The following is an 18,192-nucleotide window of genomic DNA, read 5'->3' on the forward strand; positions in this document are numbered from 1 at the left end:
GCAACCACAGTTGTGTTCCTGCGTCTGTGAGTAGGACTGAATGTTTACGTTCCCCCCCCCCCAAAAAAAAATTCATATATTGAAATCCTAACCCCCAAAGTGATAGTATTAGGAGGTGATTAGGTCATGAGGGTGGAGGCTTCATGAACAGGGTTCTGCCATATAAAACAGGTCCCCGGAGTTCCTGTTGTGGCTCAGTGGGTTAAGAACCCACTTCCGTGAGGATGCGGGTTTGATCCCTGGCCTCGCTCAGTGGGTTAAGGACCCAGCATTGCCATGAGCTGCAGCTTAGGTTGCAGGTGTGGCTCGGACCTGGAGTTGCCATGGCTCTGGCATAGACCAGGTGTTGCAACTCCAATTGGATCCCTAGCCTGGGAACTTCCATATGCTGCAGGTGTGGCCATAAAAAGGAAAACGAACAAACAAATAAAAGAGGTCCCAAAGAGCTCCCCTCACCCCCGCCGCCATGCAGGGAGGACACAGTCAGTGAGAAGACAGTCCCTGAACCAGGAAGTGAGCTCTCACCAGACACCAAATCTGCCAGGGTTTCATAGTCTCCACATTGGGAGTTCCCATTGCGGTGCATCGGAAACGAATCTGACTCGTATCCATGAAGATGTGGGCTTGATCCTGGCCTCACTCAGTGGGTGGAGGATCCCACGTTGTGGCATAGGCTGGCAGCGGTAGCTCTGATTCAACCCCTAGCCTGGGAACTTCCATATGCTGGTGGTATGGCCCTAAAAAGAAACAAACATAAAACATAATCCCAACGTTGTGATAGGCTCCATAAACCTAAGTGCCCTGAGAATGGGAGGGGTTAAGGTTAAGTCCATCCCTCCTTGAAACTGGATGTTGTCAAGACTATACCCTAGTTTTTGGTCTAGATGCACTCCCAGGTCCAGCTGCCTAGTGGACTGAGCTCTGCTGGCTCAAAGGACAACACTGCCCTCTTCTGGCAGAGGCCAGGCTCAGCAGATGAACCCTTAAACTTTCTTGGCTCTAGTCCATTCCTCCAGGCAAGGAAGAGGGCAAGTATCTGGCCTGCCCCTTTACTGATGACCTGTGGGGCCCTAGAATTTATTTCATTGACTGCCTCCCAGGGTTGGCTTTCTTGACAGATGTAGTTGTGAGCCATGCTTAGGTGAAAAAAATGCTGTCCTTTTGGAGGTGTATTTATCTATTGGTCTGATGGACTTTCAGGAGGCAGCAGACCTGATTTATCAAGCTCAGCATGTGGTACTGATGTGAGTTATTTCCCTTAATCCTCTTTAGAGTCCCTTGTATGAAGAATTATCATCTCCAGTTCCCTGAGGTCGAAACTCTTGTGGATGCTTTAAACCATGCAAGGCAAGGGTGAGGGAGGGGCTGGTGGGAAGTGGGGAGAGGGATGGGGAAAATGCTCCTGACCCAGAGATAAAACCACATTTCCACCTATCAGTTCACCACTGAACCCTTAGAACAGCTCCTGGTTCAATTCGCTGTATGAGTAAATATAAGCAAAGATTCTCGTATTAAATAGGCACTTGTCCTTTTTTCCAAATACAGCCACCTGCCAAGGTCCGAATGTTTTCTTAGATGGTTTCTCGAATTTTCAAAAGAAATATTAGGGTTAATCAGCTCACTTAGGCAGAACGGAATCAGCACCTGAAGCATTGTTTGGGGGTACAGGTGGTGGTTAGTCCTGAAGCATTATGAGGCGGAAGTAATGCAGAATACAGAGGCTACTAGTAAAGGTTCCCAAAGGGGCTCAGACAGTGTTTTCTGTAGATCCTATTGCCTGATCCTCCTGAGCAACCTCATACCTCCCTCACCCAAAAAATCAGATTTCAGCAGCTTAGAGGTGGGAGGAAACGCAGAGGTCCATTTCTCAATTATCTCTAACCCTGGAAAACAGTAAGTTGCATGATGATTACCAGAGGGTTTTGGCAAAAAGTCAAATGCCAGACAACCTGAGATTTTACCATTCGACAAGTGCAGCCTCGCCAATAGTAAAGATGGCAACTCGGCTCCTTCCCTGCCTTCGCATTTACCTAATGGTTGCCAATAGCCAACATGGCCGCGAGTCCGTGAGTTTCCATTGGTGGCTGCCTTGAGGCCCCGCCCCGCGAGCGAAGGCAGAGAGTTGCTGAGAAGGACGGTAAGCCTTCGGGTTGGGCTGCGCCTGCGCAAGTTATTGGCGCCAAGATGGCGATGGAGATGAGGCTTCCTGTCGCTCGCAAGCCTCTTAGCGAGAGCCTGGGGCGCGAGACTAAGAAGCACCTGGTGGTGCCAGGGGACACGATCACCACGGACACAGGCTTCATGCGGTACGTGGGGTCGTGGGGGACTCTGGGCTATAGGAGCGGCTGCACTGCTCTGCACGTGGCTTGCTGGCCGAAACCTGGGCCCTCCGTTCTCTTTCCCCTACGCCCTCGCGGTACCCAGGGCACATCTGCCGACCATCCTAGTCGCCTCGTTTTCGAAGCCTCGGGCTTATTACTCCCTGCCTTGTGTGTGTCCCCGTCTGCATTTGCCCCAGCCCTCCTCTCCTGATCTCCGTGACTCTTCATCTCTCTGCCTGAGACCCAAATTCTGGACCTTCCTCGTTGGGAAACCTGGGGAGGGCTAGGGGCCGGGGCCTCTTAACAGTTTTCGACTGAGAGGGACGGTGGGCGTTTTTGACGTGTGCGCCTTCTCCCTCAGCATCATCTCCTAGCCAGGTGCATGGTTTTGGAACTAGTCATGGTTTGGGTTTCGAGCATGCAGGTATGTTGAGTTACATGCACCCAAATGTACAGCTTTGAATCTGAGGGCAGGCTTTTGCGAGTTGGACAGCTGGGTTCCTGACCTCTCCGAGGTCAGTTTCCTCATCCGTAAAATAGTGATATTAACTATTTAACAGGGTAGTGAGGATTAAATGAGGTGACGATTAAGGAAAGAAGCAAAACTCACCATTGTATCACGGTCATAGATTAACACTCGTGGATGCTCAGCCTGTTTCCCCCTTTGGGGAAAAGTGCTTGTACAAATAGGAGAGGTACAGCATTGATACCATTCATTGCTCTTTAGCCTCTTAGTTTGGGGTTATTGGATCCCAGGAAATCTTAAGATTCAGTCCTTCATTTGCTCATTGTGTATATACATCATGTGTGGTTAGGGTACAGCACTGAACAGAGGGGAAATCTCTGTCCTGGTGGAGTTTACGTTCTAACTGGAAGAGACATAATAAGCGATAAGCACAGCAAACGCATAAGTGATTCAGAATGTTTGGTGGTAAATGCAGTAGAGAAAATAAACAGTCGAGCAAGGTAAGCAGCATAGGTGGGATCGTGGCAGCAGCAGGGTGGGCGACTATGAGAAACAGGATGGTGACGAGGGACGGGTGGAGAAAGTGACCTTTGAGAAGACTTGAGTCAGACAGGGAAGTGGTGCATGTATCTCTCTTAAAGAAGGAATGTTTTAGGAAGCGTGGCACAAAAATCTGGCTTTCAGGCAGGAGGAGGCTGTTAAGTTTAAGGAACACATTGTTCTTTGTTTTTAGGGCCGCACCTGAGGCTTTTGGAAGTTCCCAGGCTAGGGGCCGAATTGGAGCTACAGCTGCTGGCCTATGCCGCAGCAGCGCCATATCTGAGCTGTGTGTGCGACCTACACCACAGCTCACAGCAACGCCGGGTCTTTAACCCACTGATTGAGGCCTGGGATTGAACCCGCGTCCTCATGGGTACTAGTCGGGTTTGTAACCCACTGAGGCACAACGGGAACTCCTAGGAACACATTGTTCCTGATGGGAGTGGTTGTTACCTCCAGGGTTAACCTGGAGTATCCTTTGTGTCTTCCTGTTGCCACAGGGGCCATGGGACCTATATGGGGGAAGAGAAGCTCATTGCGTCTGTGGCTGGCTCGGTGGAGAGAGTAAACAAGCTGATCTGTGTAAAAGCTTTGAAAACCAGGTGAGAACAAAAGGTGTGTATTGTGGCGTCAGAATTGCACAGCCAGGTCCTTTCTGCCACAGCATACCCCCTCCGTCCCCCATCCCTGCCTGCCCCATCATTCTGTAGGTCTGTGACTTGGAGCACGTGACTGAAGGAGGGGGATGGGTGACCACAGGTAGGTTTGGGCTTCAGAGGTTTCCCCACGTTATCTGACCTCCCCAAGCTTTGGTTTCCTCCTCTGCAAAATGAGGCGTAGCATGACCTACCTTGTAGGATTTGCACTGGAATGCACTGGAACAGTGCATGCAAAGTACTCACACAGAGCCTCCTACCTAGAAGGGCTCAGTAAAGGTTAGCCCCGGAATATAAGCTAGTGGGGCTGGAACAGAGGGAGCAGGCGGGGTGGGGGATGGCAGGAGTGGTAGGAGCTCGAGGCCTGTGAAAATTCCCCAGGGCTGGGATTGAACCTGCACCACAGCGGCGACCCAAGCTGCTGCAGTGACAATGCCAGATCCTTAACCTACTGCGCCACCCAGGAACTCCACATGGTAAGCATTTTTGACTTGTACTTTGTGAAATCTAGGAAGCCGCTGGAGGAGGTAGGGCAGAGGAGGGATCTGGTCTGACTTCTGTTTAGATGAAATCACTGGCTGCTGTGGGAGGACGGGGCAGGGGTAGGGAGCAGATTCACGTACTGGGTTCATCGTCTGAAGCACTGCTGACCTAGACTAAGGTGATGGCAGTAGGAGTGGGCAGAAGTGGCCACGTCAGCATGTATTTTGTGCTCTGAGTGTTTTCATCATGAAAAAGTGTTGGATTTTGTATTCTTTGGGATTTTCTATATTAGAAGACCATGTCTATGAGAAAAGAAAAGATAGTTTTATTTCTTCCTTTCCAATTTGGCTGCCTTTTATTTTCTGCCTGTATTTTAAAGGTAGAGGCAGTAGGCTCCATTGCTGGACTTGTTCTGGAACGTGAGAGAAAGAGAGATTGAGACTGAGAAATATGAAGGGTTCCTTCAGGGATTCTGGCTTGAGCAGGTGGAGTTGCTGTTTCCTGAGATGGTGACAAGCAGGAGCGGATCCGTTTGCTGTGGGGGAGGGCGGGGGGCTGCTGGAAAGCTTTGTCTCCGGCGTGTTTTGCAAATTCTCACCAGTGGAGGTGCTGGGTAGCCAGCAGTCGACTAGAGTCTGGAATTGAGGGGAGGGGTACACTCCTCGGGAGTATGTAAAGCCGCCTGGCTGGATGAGCTCAGCACGTGAGTGTGGGCTGAAACGGGCGGAGGCCCAAGGACTGAGCCTTCAGTCGGGAACACTACATCAGTAGAAGCGGGACGAGGGACTGGCAGCCAGTGGGTGAGTGAGACAGCGAGTAGACCGGTTTGGGTGATGTCCTGTCCCCTCTGGCCGATGCACAACCCACCCTCTGGGTTCCAGAGCCCAGCAGAAAAGAGTCCTTGCTTATCATGTTCATGCAGTTAACAAAGAAAGGGTTTCAGGCTTAGGGAACTACTTGCGATAAATGGTTTAAGACTAGTTAACAGAAGGAGTTCCCATTATGGCACCACGGGTTAAGGATCTAACTGCAGCAGCTCAGGTCGCTGCTGAGGTGCAGGTTTGATCACCGGCTGGGCATAGTGGGTTAAGGATCCAGCATTGCCGCAGCAGTGGCTTGGATTCGATCCTTGGCCTGGGAACTCCCATATGCCTGCCGCAGGTGCGGTCAAAAAAAAAAAAGAATGGTTAACAGAGGCTGTATGTATAGGAATGTTTTGAAGCTATCAGTTCCTAAAAATGAGTCTAGAGTGTAGTTAGATAAATTAAATAAATGTGGTGCCTAACCAACCCCCCCCCCCAGTCTGGTTTAACTGACCTTTCCAGTGGGATTTGGTCTCGTGTTAAAGTCTTTTCACTAATGGGTGACCTTTTGTTTCATCTTTCAGATATAATGGTGAAGTGGGGGACATTGTAGTGGGGAGAATCACGGAGGTAAGTAAAGTGTGCCAGGCTGGTTTTTACAAAGTAGAAGCAAGCTGGTGACCTAGTGAATGGGATCTTCATTCTAGATGCCGTTACCTGACCGAGGCAGGTGCTGTGTTTCGACGTAAATGGTTGCTTGGTTACGTTTGGGGTTATCAGTTGTCTACAGTGTGCGCTCTGGCCCCTGGGTATGTGTCCAGGTTCGGGGTTTCTTTGTCTGTAGGTGCAACAGAAGAGGTGGAAAGTGGAGACCAACTCCCGGCTGGACTCGGTCCTGCTTCTGTCATCCATGAACCTTCCCGGAGGAGAGCTGGTGAGGGTCTCCGGCGGGACTGGACAGTTGGTTGGCGAGGGCTCTGGGGTCCTTTGCTTCACCCGAGTACTTTGCTTTCCACTGAAGCTGCCACTTTGACCACTCTTTGTGCTGCCCGGATGTACACGGAGGCTTTTCACTTGGCCCAGGCCTCCCAGCTTAGGCAGCAAATGGTGTATGGTAAGATCTGGAAGGTCCCCGGGGGACCGATCCCGAAAGAGGGCTGGGAGACGCTCTCAGATGTGTGGTGCTAATCGCTTTCCTTTTCTGGGTGTACCAGCTTCGCTCCCAGAAGGCGTGACTTGAAAAGTCATGTTTAGATTATCTTTTCACGCACTCAGTGGCTTTTGGTCATTTCAGACGACCACAGTCCCTAAGCTGGATCCTTTTGTAAAAGGCCACAGTTCAGCTTTCTCTTCAGTCCCACATCTTCTCTACAGAGAGGCTCGCTGTGCCAGGCTTTCTGGAGAAGGGCATGATCAAGAGGCAGGACCGAGTGTCTGGGAGAGCTTACAGACTAGAGGGGGTCTGGGAGACGGTTCCTGGCAGCCCCAGGGTGAACCACGTACAAAAGGAGTGAATAATTTCACCGAGAAGAGCTCAAAGGAAAGAGGGGTGCTGGAGTTGATCCTTGAAGGCTGGGTAGGATTTCGGCAGTGAGTTCAGGGAGTCTGACATTGGAACGCGTGAGCAGAGATCGAGCGAAGCCAGAGGTGGTGGGTCCCACTGGAGCGGGGCGGGCAGCCACAGGAGGAAGGCACCGCAGAGCGGGCCACGCTAGATTGGGCGGGTCTGGAATATCATGGAAGGAGCTGGAGTTTTATCCAGAGGAAGGAGAGGAGGAGCTGTGGGAAGCCTGTAAGATGGAAAGCAGTGGCCGTCGCTTCATCTTCCTTGAGTGGCACAGGTTACCCACTCGGCCGTATGAACGCAGTGGCTGGCTTCAGAGACCTCAGAGGAAGTGAGAGAGAAGGGAGGGTGGAGAGAGCTCCCTCCTGGACCTGCCTTCAGTAACGTGGCCCTGTCTCTGCATTCCAGAGGAGAAGATCGGCAGAGGACGAGCTGGCGATGAGGGGCTTCTTGCAGGAAGGGGACCTTATCAGTGTATCCTGCCTGCTGCGTTCCGGCGTCTTCCTGTCTGCTAGGGAGCTGGGGCGCGGGGCTCCCCTTGTAGGCCTCCCACAGGGGACGCATCATCCCGGCAGGGATCTGAGTCCTTGACCGAGTGTGAAGGGCTCTGCAGCAGCCTTTCCGCACCTCCTTCACCCTGGCCGGCCCTCCAGCTCTTGTTCAGACCTGCTGCCGCTCCGTCCTGTCCTTGGGTCTTGTAACTTACGGTGGCCCAGGCTCTAAGCTAGCTCGCATTTTCCTAACGATGGGAGCATTTCTCCCAGGAAGGAGAAAAGGTGGTGTCAGGTTGTCCATGACCTCCATGGTCACAGCAGTGTGACCTCCGGGTCTGTCTACAGCCTCGGGCAGGAGGTTGGACCTGAGAGGAAAGGCTGGAGGGGGGGGCCAGGGAGGCAGGTGACGTGAGAATGTTTGTTCCTTCATCCGGAACCCGGCCAGGCTGAGGTCCAGGCAGTGTTCTCTGACGGGGCCGTCTCTCTGCACACGAGGAGTCTCAAATACGGAAAAGTAAGCTGGGCTCCGGCCATTCCCATTTGCCAACTGACTTCACATCCATTTCCAATTCCCCTGCGCTCTCGGGAATTCCCTTTAAAGAAGCCGAGCAGGAGTTCCCGTCGTGGCGCAGTGGTTAACGAATCCGACTAGGAACCATGAGGTTGTGGGTTCGGTCCCTGCCCTTGCTCAGTGGGTTAATGATCCGGCGTTGCCGTGAGCTGTGGTGTAGGTTGCAGACGCGGCTCGGATCCCGCGTTGCTGTGGCTCTGGCGTGGGTGGGTGGCTGCAGCTCCGATTCAACCCCTAGCCTGGGAACCTCCATGTGCCACGGGAGCGGCCCAAGAAATAGCAACAACAACAACAACAAAGACAAAAGACAAAAAAAAAAAAAAGAAGCCGAGCAGTTAGGCGTTAGTGCACTGCTGTCCCCGACGCTGAGTGACACTGTTGGCAGCATTGCAAAGGATGACAGCACTTGACCTTTTTTACTGAGGAGATGTTCTGGCAGAAGAGCCCCCATGCCCTGTGGCCCTGTGCCCCTGCCATCTGTTGAGGGCATGGCAGCATTACATTGCATTTGCACTGAGACATAGTCCTGGGAACAGTGGGAGGTGGAGGGCTGCTGAAACAGGATGGCCCTAAGACAGACAGCCAGTCAGTAAGATGGAGATTGTTAGGAAAGATGGGTTTGCTGCTTGAGCCTCTAAATGGGAAATTTCACTGCATTTCTTTTTTAAAGGGATGTTATTGAGGCTACTTTTTTTTTTTTTTGGTCTTTTTAGGGCTGCACCCATGGCATATGGATGTTCCCAGGCTAGAGGTGGAATTGGAGCTGTAACCACCAGCCACAGCCACAGTCACAGCAACGCCAGATCTGAACTGTGTCTGCAACCTATACACCACAGCTCACGGCAACGCTGGATCCTTAACCCACTGAGCGAGGCCGGGGATCAAACCCACAGCCTCATGGTTCCTAGTCAGATTCGTTTCTGCTGAGCCACAGTGGGAACCCCCAGGCTACTTTTTAAATGACCGCATACTTTGCAAAACAGATTGTGATTTATTCATCTCTTGGCTTTAACTGGGTGAGCGTTCATTTTCTGAGTGGAACAAAATCCTCTGTCCTTAGTAGAAGGGCTGTAGCCAATCACGTTCACGTCCTTGAAGTAGGCAAGGGGACGCTGCCCTGCACGTGGGTCTGAAGTAGACGGCCCCTCAGCCAGGGTGGGCCTTGAGTTGACCGGCAGACCGGGGGTGGATGGATCTGTACCAGCCCTCAGCCAGTCCCCTTGTCCAGTGGCACACATTTCGTGGGCAAGATAGGCGTAGGGTCAAGGCGGAAGAGAACAGTGCTCTCTGGCCCGTAAGAGGCTCGAGCCCATGTCCTCATTGGCTCCAGCTTCTCGGACAGCCCTGGATTAGAAAGTGGGGATGATTACACGGGAGAATAGGTGGTGGACAAGAGACCGCGAGTCATCTGCTGGGATGTAAAGAGCGGGATGCATCCAGAGTGTTCTGGGCAGAGCCACTGTGTGCGTGTGCACATCGGAGCAACTGTCCACAGAAGGGCCTAATTCCAGTGTAACCGGGACACACTCTACCCTGCTTGCTTCTCATTCCCCTCCCTGGTGATCCTGTGGTGACCCAATTTACGATGTGTTTTTTTTAGCTGGGTCAGGGCGTTTTGGTTCAGGTTTCCCCCTCCCTGGTAAAACGGCAGAAGACTCACTTCCATGACCTGCCATGTGGTGCCTCCGTGATTCTGGGCAACAATGGCTTCATCTGGATCTACCCAACGCCTGAGCACAAAGAGGAGGAGGCAGGGGGCTTCATTGCAAACCTGGAGGTGAGTGCCATCGCTGCTGTTGGGGCCGAGTGGCACTGGGTCTGTGCCGTGCTTGTGTGGCCAGTGGGGACGCTCCCTGCTTAATTGCTGCTGTAGTTGACCCGGTTTGAATTTGCATTGAGGTGCATTCAGAACATTGTATTGCCCTCTCATTCTGAGGAGATGGCTTGATCTTTGTTGGCAGAGATGGCAGAGTTGCAGGGTAATAGCCAAAGCCATCCTTTTTTTTTTTGCTTTTTTAGGGCCACACCCATGGCATATGGAGGTTCCCCGGCTACGGGTCCAATTGGAGCTACAGCTGCCGGCCTGCACCACAGCCACAGCAGTGCAGGATCCGAGCCACATCTGCGACCTACACCACAGCTCACGGCAACGCTGGGTCCTTAACCCACTGAGCGAGGCCAGGGATCACACCTGCAACCTCATGGTTCCTAGTCGGATTCATTTCTGCTGTGCCACAACGGGAACTCCTAAGCCATCCTTTTAGTCTCCCTTGGAGTTCCTGCTGGGTTGGTGCAGCGTCCCAGAATGATACTGCCTGGGTTGTAAATGGCTTCTGTGGTTTTCTGTTACCATTTGCTTATGTTGGTCCTTATTTTATTCCCCCCTTTCGCTGGGCATCCCTGGTAGCCTGTCTCCCTTGCGGATCGAGAGGTGATTTCCCGGCTGCGGAACTGCATCGTCTCGCTGGTAACCCAGAGGGTGATGCTGTTTGATACCAGCATCCTGTACTGCTACGAGGCATCCCTTCCACATCAGGTACCCCACGCAGGGCTCCCCTTTTCCGCCTTGATCTCTGAGCAGGCGCTAAGTGTCATCTGCTCTGTGCTTCCTCAGATAGCAGGCACCCAAATACCTTTACCATGAACTGATTTGGTGGAGCGCTTTATTGGGTGTCTGGTGGCACTTTCCCCAAGATACTAGTAATGTTCTCAATGTCTGATGTCCATATAAGGATTCGGGGAGGGGGGCAGGGGTGGAGGTGCCAGGCGGGGCTGGTTTATGATAGCTCCCCTCTGGACTTCATCTTGTCCCTCCCAAATTTTAGCTGTCTTTCTCGTGAATGTCCCAGTACTGTCTTGGTTCCTGTCCGCTCTATCCCAGAGAATCTCGCGGATGTCCTAAGCTGGATATCCTCTGATAATGAAAGGAAAGCAGAAGGTTTGTGTTAACCACAGTTGGGTTTCCACGTTTGGATTGGCGTGGTGGTGTGCATGTTGATTGAACAAGTACCTTTTTTCTTTTCCATTCCAGATCAAAGACATCTTAAAGCCAGAAGTAATGGAGGAAATTGTGATGGAGACACGCCAGAGGCTTCTGGAACAGGAGGGGTAAGGAGAAGCAGGTGGAGGACAGGACTGAGTGTGCCCGGCCGGAGCAGTCCCTGAAAGCAAAGGCCCCGATTCAGGGCTGGGGCACTCGTCACTCGACCCACCCTGGGCTGCCTCCCGTGGAAGACCTGCTTTCTCCTGTTTTAAGGCAGAGCCTGGGACGGTGAACAGCAGCTGGCCCCTTGGGTTGCCCACAGAGTCCCAGTACTAGGGGTGGTTTCAGGGCTTTAAAAGCACGAAGTGTTCCAGCCGAGCGGACTTGTTCCTGGAACCATACAGGACAGCTTTTGTCTCCTGCGCACCATCACTTCACAAGGCACGCGGCCCCCTTGAAATTGCCCCGTAAAAACGTGGCCTCCCTGACCCCCAGATTATTTCTTCTGGCCCCTGTTCCCCCACCTCCTGCAGCTCAAGTACAACACTGATGAATATAGTCGGTAAAGGAGTCAAAGGGAAGAATAAAGTAACCAAGCAGGCTTTTGCTCGGTTGGAATCTTATTCCCACTGCGTGTTCCTCTTGGTGGTAGATGCACATGTTTCAACACCAGGCTGCCTCCGTCTGTCCTGCCTTGGAGATGATTTGTAACAAGGTGAATTATCAGTAACAGGATGGATGTTTTGAGTGCTCTGATAAACATGAAAACAAAGTAAGAAAAATGAAAATGGGAGAGTTGCCATCATGGCTGAGCAGGTTAAGAACCCGACTAGCACCCGTAAGGATGGAGGTTTGATCCCTGGCCTCGGTCAGTGAGTGGGTTAAGGATCCGGCATTGCCATGAGCGGTGTAGGTCAGAGACGCGGCTCTGATCTGGTGTGGCTGTGGCAGAGGCCGGTAGCTGCAGCTCCATTTTGACTTCTAGCCCAGGAACTTCCATATGCTGCAGGTGCAGCCCTAAAAAAGAAAAGAAAAATGAAAATGGGGAAGGAAAGGTGTTTTTCTCCTATGATTGGAGCAGTAATGCATTAAGCTTTGAATAATCAGGGTTAAAAGGTTAAAAACAAGATGCTAAAGTTCTCACTGAGAAAGGCTAGAATTCCTACGTGTTGTTTTTCTGATGACTGTCTAAAAATGGTTCCCCGATTGAGGCTTTGAGAAACCTTTTTTAAAAGTTGCTATATGGGAGTTCCCATTGTGGTGCAGTGGAAACAAACGCAACTAGGAACCATGAGGTTACAGGTTCGATCCCTGGCCTCACTCAGTGGGTTAAGGATCCAGTGTTGCCATGAGCAGTGGTGTAGGTCGCAGATGTGGCTTGGATCTGGTGGTGTTGTGTCTGTGGTGTGGGCTGGCAGCTGTAGCTACAATTGGACCCCTAGCCTGGGAAGCTCCGTGTGCCACAAGTGTTGCCCTAAAAAGCAAAAAAAAAAAAAAAAAAAAGTCTCTACATGAGAGGGCTATTTGGTGAACTATTTTTTACATGTCTGTTATAACACTACTCACATTTTCTCTCTTTTTTATTCCTCTCCCAAGTGTATCACCTGTTTTGAGCAGCTTGCAGACAGCTAAATACTGTATAGGCGATGTTGTATTGTATATACAACTGAATATTGTCTAGGCAATATTGCAACTTTAGATTTGCTCACTTGTCATTTCCGAGAACAGATTTCCAGTTGTCTGCCCCTTGAGAGACGGGAATGGGAAAGGATGGGAGCCTGCATCCTTGGTTTGGGTTGGTTTTGACCAGGGCCAGGGTTCCATGAAAATTTATCCCCACTTCGTCTCCCAAGCGGCCAGCCTATGCTGTTCATTCTGTATATGCTGAATAGTGATTACCTAGGTGAAAATATATAACGGTCTGAAAGCACCTTTTGGTGATTATTCACTTTCTGTGGCCCCACTAGAGGGTGCCCTTGTTAAGTGTCACTCTAGTAAGTTTGGGGGGAAAAAAAAAAAAAAGCTGAAATTTTTACACTGGTACTGAAAGCAACTCATGTGTTGCTTTGCTTTATAAACAAAGGGTGAGTGAGGACAAAATTAGATTGAACTGAGTCACTCTTAATGCAGTATATGAGCTTAAAGAGATTTGTTCACATTTGGCAACATTTATTTACTTCTGGTTGTCAGGCATTTGCTGGGCTCTGGATTCTAGTTTTTAAGCCCTCACGAGTGTTACCCAGTGCGTCACTCGAAAAAGTATACAGTCTGGGCTTGGGGTTAGCCTACAGCTAGAAAATGGTAGCAAGCAAGCCATGGAGACGAGGGCTAAACCTGTAAATCCAGTGCAGTTGGCCTCTCCTCTTTGATGAAGCATAGTCTCAATCTGTGGGAAACGAGATCCCACGTGATCCTCACAATAACCTCACAAAATTTGACACAACCGCCGTTTATAAATGAAAGCCATGCAGAGAATGAAAGTGCCTTAGTTCGGCTCATTAGCAAATATGAATCAGTAGGTTTAAGCTCAAGAGCGATTATAAAGCAACCCTTCAGAGGTGGGTTGGAAAAGGAAAGGACATGGGGTCTGGAAATCTCATTTCCCGTATTGAGACCAATACTTTGGGTTTTCTTGGTTTTTGTGAGGGTTTTTTTTTTTTTTTCTTGAGACCAGTACTTTGAATTTTTACTGTTTTGCTCATTGCCTTTCCCTCCCATGTATGCTCTGGGAGGACAAGGATGAGTCTCCTCCCTGCCTCAGCTGTATCCCAGCACCTAGGACAGTGCTCTGCACACAGGAGCTCAGTGCTCGTGACTGAATGTTGGTTCAAGAAGCAACGAGGGTCAGTAAGCGTTCTGGTTTGATGGCTCAACTTTAAGCTAAACTAGAGAGTGAAGAATGAAGATTTGCAAGAAATGATTAAAGCATGAATAGGAATGAAAAGCAAAATCTTCGAAGAGAAAAATTAGGGTGCTCATCAGGATAAGATAATGGGTGAGTAAAGGGAACAAGGGTGTTGAAGTTTGAAGAATAAGCTGCAAGCCAGGACCAAGTTCATCAGCCAGACTACTTTCTGACAGCAAAGCTAACCCAATCAACATCTGAAGGTAAACTCCAGTTCTAAATTTGGGCACATGTTTTCGTAGGCTTCCTAATTCAGTACTTCCCAGTGACTCTTTTGAAGCCAATATCTATAAACTCATCAGCACCATTTCCCAATCCGGCAGAAATGTCTAAAATACACCATCCAATAATGGAAAGTACAGTGTCTGTACTATGACCATGGTGTCCCCCCCACTAATAGTAGCGACTTCTAAGAAGTCAATTGCCTAATGTTAGGTCAACAGTAATGGGAGTGGTACAACAAAAAAAACCAAAGGCTTTGGAGCAAGGTCAGTCTGGGCTCAAATAGTGACTCTTACAGAACTAGCCCACCATAAGTCACCTCATCTGTGTATGGGGAATGATATTACATGCCTCGCTGTCTGCAGTGAGGATTAAATGAGCATCCAGTTTATGAAAAGCGTAATAGAGCCTAGTATAGACCCGTGTTGTGATGAGTGGATCCCCTTAGAAATGGGTATATCCTGGTCTGGTAGGTGCACTGCTCTGGGGAGTCATGGGGAGTGGTGAATTGGGGGTTAGGGTACACTTTAGTTGCATATTTAAATGGGTTATGGCAGGTGTGGATTTGGTGTGTCTGGGTCACTGGCTAGCTCTGCAGGCCTACTAAACAATCTCGGCTAAGAAGTTTTCATGTGAATACCTGTACACCTCTGAACTGTTTTAACCCCTCCCCTTTTATTCCCCCAGTTTTATTGAGAAAAAATTAACACACATCACTGTATAAGTTCAAAGTTTCCTGCTCACCCAAACGTCTGTGATTGTGCCTGGCTTAGCCTCCGAAAGGCTCTTAACAAATGCTGTTTCTTTAGAATGAGCCTCCTGATATTCCGAAGAAATAATTCGTTAGCAGTCTGTCGGATGCTTTCCAGTTGTTTATTTTTCGCTGGTACTAATATTTATGTTTCTTGGAGAAAAGGTGGGAATGGAGGCGGGGGGTGGAGCGGTGAAGGCACCAAATACCTTGGTTTCCAGGAGCGAGCTAAATTTTCTCAAAGAGGCTCAAGGAAGTAATCCAACTCCGGTTCTGGGAAAATCCAATCCGCAGTTTTCTCCTTGCTTTGGTTTCTCGCCGGTCTACTAACAGCTCAGGGGAGACATTGGCCAGCCCTGCGCGAAGCCGGCTAGAGTTCACCGGCTCCCAGGAGGGCGGGACCGAAGCTCAGGAGTCGGGAGCAGAGGGCAAGCCTCGGGTGAGCACCGACAGGGGCGGGCGCCACAGGACCACAACTCCCGCCACGCCTTGCGAGCTGCGCCGAAGGTGGTTGGCTAGAAGCTCTACTCTACTGTCCCTACTGGCCAATGGGGTGCAGGAGAGAGCCCTGACCCGGATTCTCGCGAACCAAAGGCAGTACAGGGGAGGCGGGAGCTTCCTTACCACTCGCCTTGCTCTCGGGAAAAAAACACATTTTAACAGGTCCTGCAGGACCCGGCTCTCGCGGGCAAGGAGACTGGAGCCGAAAGGCGCTGCGGCGTACCCGAAAGCGGCGCCGAGAGGGTCCGGGTCCCCGCGAGGTGCGCACGGGACGTCACCGGGGGCGGGGCCAGGGGCGGGGCCTGGCCTCGTTGTGGAGCTGCTCGTAATCCATCATGGCGGCCACGGGGGTCGGTGACCGTCCCTGAGCAGCGCTGGAGCCGGAGCCGGTTCCCGGGTCCTGCGGTTGAGGAGCCCTTCCGTTGCCCACGGCCCTAACCTGCTGGGGGAGGTTGGGTCCCGCGGCGGAGCTCGGGGGATGTGACCGCCTGACGGCGGCGGCCGTAGCAACGTCCGGGGCCGGGGGAGGGGGTGTCTCTGGCAGAGACCCCCCCCCCAGGTTAGGGGCAGCTGAGGCGGCCGGGCCTACCCCCCTCCGCCCGCTTCCCGCCCTCGGAGCCTCGAGAGTCCTTCGCCCCTTCCAGCCCAGCCCCGACTCTGGGACCCTGAGGGTGGTCTCTTTCCCCAGACCTGGGACACCCCGATTCCTGAGGCGTGGAGGAGCGTCGCTCCCGAAGTAAGCCGCCCGAGCCCCGCCCTGGCAGCCTCCCTCTTACCCCCGAGCCGCCCCTTGCTCCTGCCTCCTGGGTTCAAGTGTGGCCTCGGAGCCCCCATTCAAATCCCCTTCCTGCTGTCAAGTGGCCTCCCCTTGCCCCCAGGTTGCTCCCGTGAGCCTCTAATGCCCTGACTTCTTCCAATGTCACCTACGGCCCCCTTAGTCTCAGCCCAGCCAGAAACTTTAATGCAAAGGAAAAGCCTGGACTGGTTTCACAGGCCTTTTAAAAAGCGGACTTAAAAGTTGCTGGCAATGCATTCCTTCTTGTCAGAGTCGAGGGCCAGCTCTCTCTGAAGGCCGGGTGACCCGTGTCCTTTTCCGGAGAGCAGGGTAGAGAAGCAGGCGAGGAGCGGCAGCTAGTGCGGCAGGAAATCTGCCGCGGAAGATGAAGACACCGAGATAGGGGGTGGGTGACTTCCCCAGGAAAAGTTCTGGAGGAGCATCCAAAGACAAGCAACACTTCCTTGATGTGTGGGACTCGAAATGACTTGAGCCTTACTGACCGTCTTACAGCATCCCCTGTGAATATTTCTGTTTAGGTTTTTCTCCTTGAAAGGGAAGAAGCTGTTACTCAGCCAGTAAAGGACACAAAAGCAAGCAACTTGGGTCCCATTGCCATGATATGACTTCAAGTTGATCAACTGCGAAAATAATCGGAACTCCTGTTTACACATTGTCAACCTGAAACCTTCGCTTCCTTTCCTTATGGAAGAAGATGCCTTGTTGTGACTGACCTCAGTGACTGACTTGTGGCGAGGCAGTGAATGTGAAATCCCACATACATACTGTTTTCCTTCTAGCTCACTGCCCATTCTGAAAGATCTTGAACCCTCTTCCGGAAAGGGGTGCCTACTGTTACTTTATGGGGCAGCAGCCTGGAAAAGTTCTTGGGGACCAAAGACGGCCAAGTTTGCCTGCCCTGCACTTTATCAAAGGCGCAGGGAAGAAGGACTCCTCGAGACACGGGGGCCCACACTGCAATGTTTTTGTGGAACATGGTGAGTGCCTTGCAAGCTTTCTGGTCCTGTTTTCAGCTTAGGAATTTTTGAACCACGGCACTCGCGTGGGTTCCTTTAGGTTCTACTTAAAACTTCTGTTGCTGTAGTTATCTCTTGGTTTCTGTTGGAACTTTCTTTGTATGAGAAAACGTTACTTGGTGACACTGGTTGGCTTGCTTCAAAATCTCTGAGTTGCTTACTTCTTGCCCGATTCCATTTCTAACTCACCGTTGACCTTGGACAAGCCATTTTCCTATTCCAGGTGCCTGGGGAGGTTGGACTTAAGTCATTTCTCAGGATCCAGAGTCCATGATTCGGCTCTGACCTAAGGCGCGGGCCCTTCCTTCCCCTGAGGCGTGTGGATCCTTTACAACTTTATCTACAGAGAACTGTTCTCCTGTCCACGGAGGGGTTGGTGCTCCCCGCAAAGTTAAAAACCACAAGTCCTAGTTGACAGTAATGTCCTTGGCCTTTTTGATCATAAGTAGAACTTGAAAATTCCTGGGAGCCGTGTGGAAACAGTCAAGGGGGGAGCAGCATTCCACGTGCATTGAGGATCCCCAGCTTTCAGTCGCTTCTCCTTACACAAGGAGTAACCCTGTCCCCGTGGGTGGAACTTTTCCCTCCGCTCCCTGTTTCAGATGACACTTGGGGCAAGAAAGGTTGTCTGTGACACTTTCGTGAACACCGTTGGCATTTGAGTGCTGACAGTACATGTTATACTGGTCAAGTCCAGTAATTCTGCAGAAAGCTTTAAAGCTGAGGGTCAGCTTAGAGTGATGTCTGTGACAGGACCAGCGGTGCCCCAGTTAATTAGTGTCCTTTTTGTGCCGTTGCAGCCCGGCATTTTTCAGAATGTGTACTTTATATTAAAATGTCAATTGAGCCCACTCACTCCATAAGCAAATCTGAGATGTGCGCAAGTCGCATGTGCTTTGAAATTCAATAATGTCCTTCACAATGAATCATTGCAATAAACAGTTCTCTATTCAGTGAACTTGCATTTGACAGTTGAGGTTTGATTTTCTTAAATAATCTGGGTACTTGGGTTTTACTTTGCCTTGAAACATTAGTTATATTTTAGTTGGTTTTAGACAAATCTAGTAATATGTTAGGGTGCTTCCCAAATTCAGAGTTTATAAGGTGAAGTTGTTTTTTT

At 50.9% G+C, this 18,192-nt stretch overlaps 2 protein-coding genes across 5 annotated transcripts in view; both read left to right on the forward strand.

Annotated features, from left to right (window-relative positions):
* The first annotated feature begins 2,159 nt into the window (after positions 1-2,159).
* Positions 2,160-11,504, forward strand: EXOSC2 (exosome component 2). 3 transcript variants are annotated; one of them, XR_007133322.1, is made up of 10 exons: positions 2,160-2,306; positions 3,828-3,929; positions 5,854-5,899; positions 6,114-6,203; positions 7,242-7,307; positions 7,773-7,841; positions 9,499-9,675; positions 10,306-10,434; positions 10,724-10,836; positions 10,930-11,504. XR_007133322.1 is itself a non-coding variant. In XM_047768706.1 (9 exons), exons 1-9 carry the CDS (start codon positions 2,185-2,187, stop codon positions 11,008-11,010), a joined length of 882 nt encoding a protein of 293 aa, XP_047624662.1. In that variant the 5' UTR covers positions 2,160-2,184; the 3' UTR covers positions 11,011-11,504. The 3 variants fall into 3 exon arrangements, 2 of the variants coding, with proteins under 2 accessions (XP_047624662.1, XP_047624663.1); XM_047768706.1 differs by lacking the exon at positions 10,724-10,836; XM_047768707.1 differs by lacking the exons at positions 7,242-7,307; positions 7,773-7,841; positions 10,724-10,836.
* Positions 11,505-15,576: 4,072 nt separating this feature from the next.
* The window catches only part of ABL1 (ABL proto-oncogene 1, non-receptor tyrosine kinase), a 149,076-nt gene continuing 146,460 nt past the window's right edge, over positions 15,577-18,192 (forward strand). Inside the window, exons 1-2 of one of the 2 annotated variants that reach the window (XM_047768708.1) lie at positions 15,579-15,996; positions 16,575-17,033. In XM_047768708.1, coding sequence (XP_047624664.1) covers positions 16,898-17,033 — 136 coding nt within the window. In that variant the 5' untranslated portion in view covers positions 15,579-15,996; positions 16,575-16,897. Of the gene's footprint in view, positions 17,034-18,192 lie in introns of both variants that reach the window. The other variant, XM_047768710.1, reaches the window with a different exon arrangement.

This window comes from Phacochoerus africanus, chromosome 2, assembly GCF_016906955.1.
Source record: "Phacochoerus africanus isolate WHEZ1 chromosome 2, ROS_Pafr_v1, whole genome shotgun sequence".
NCBI classification, from domain to species: Eukaryota; Metazoa; Chordata; class Mammalia; order Artiodactyla; family Suidae; genus Phacochoerus; species Phacochoerus africanus.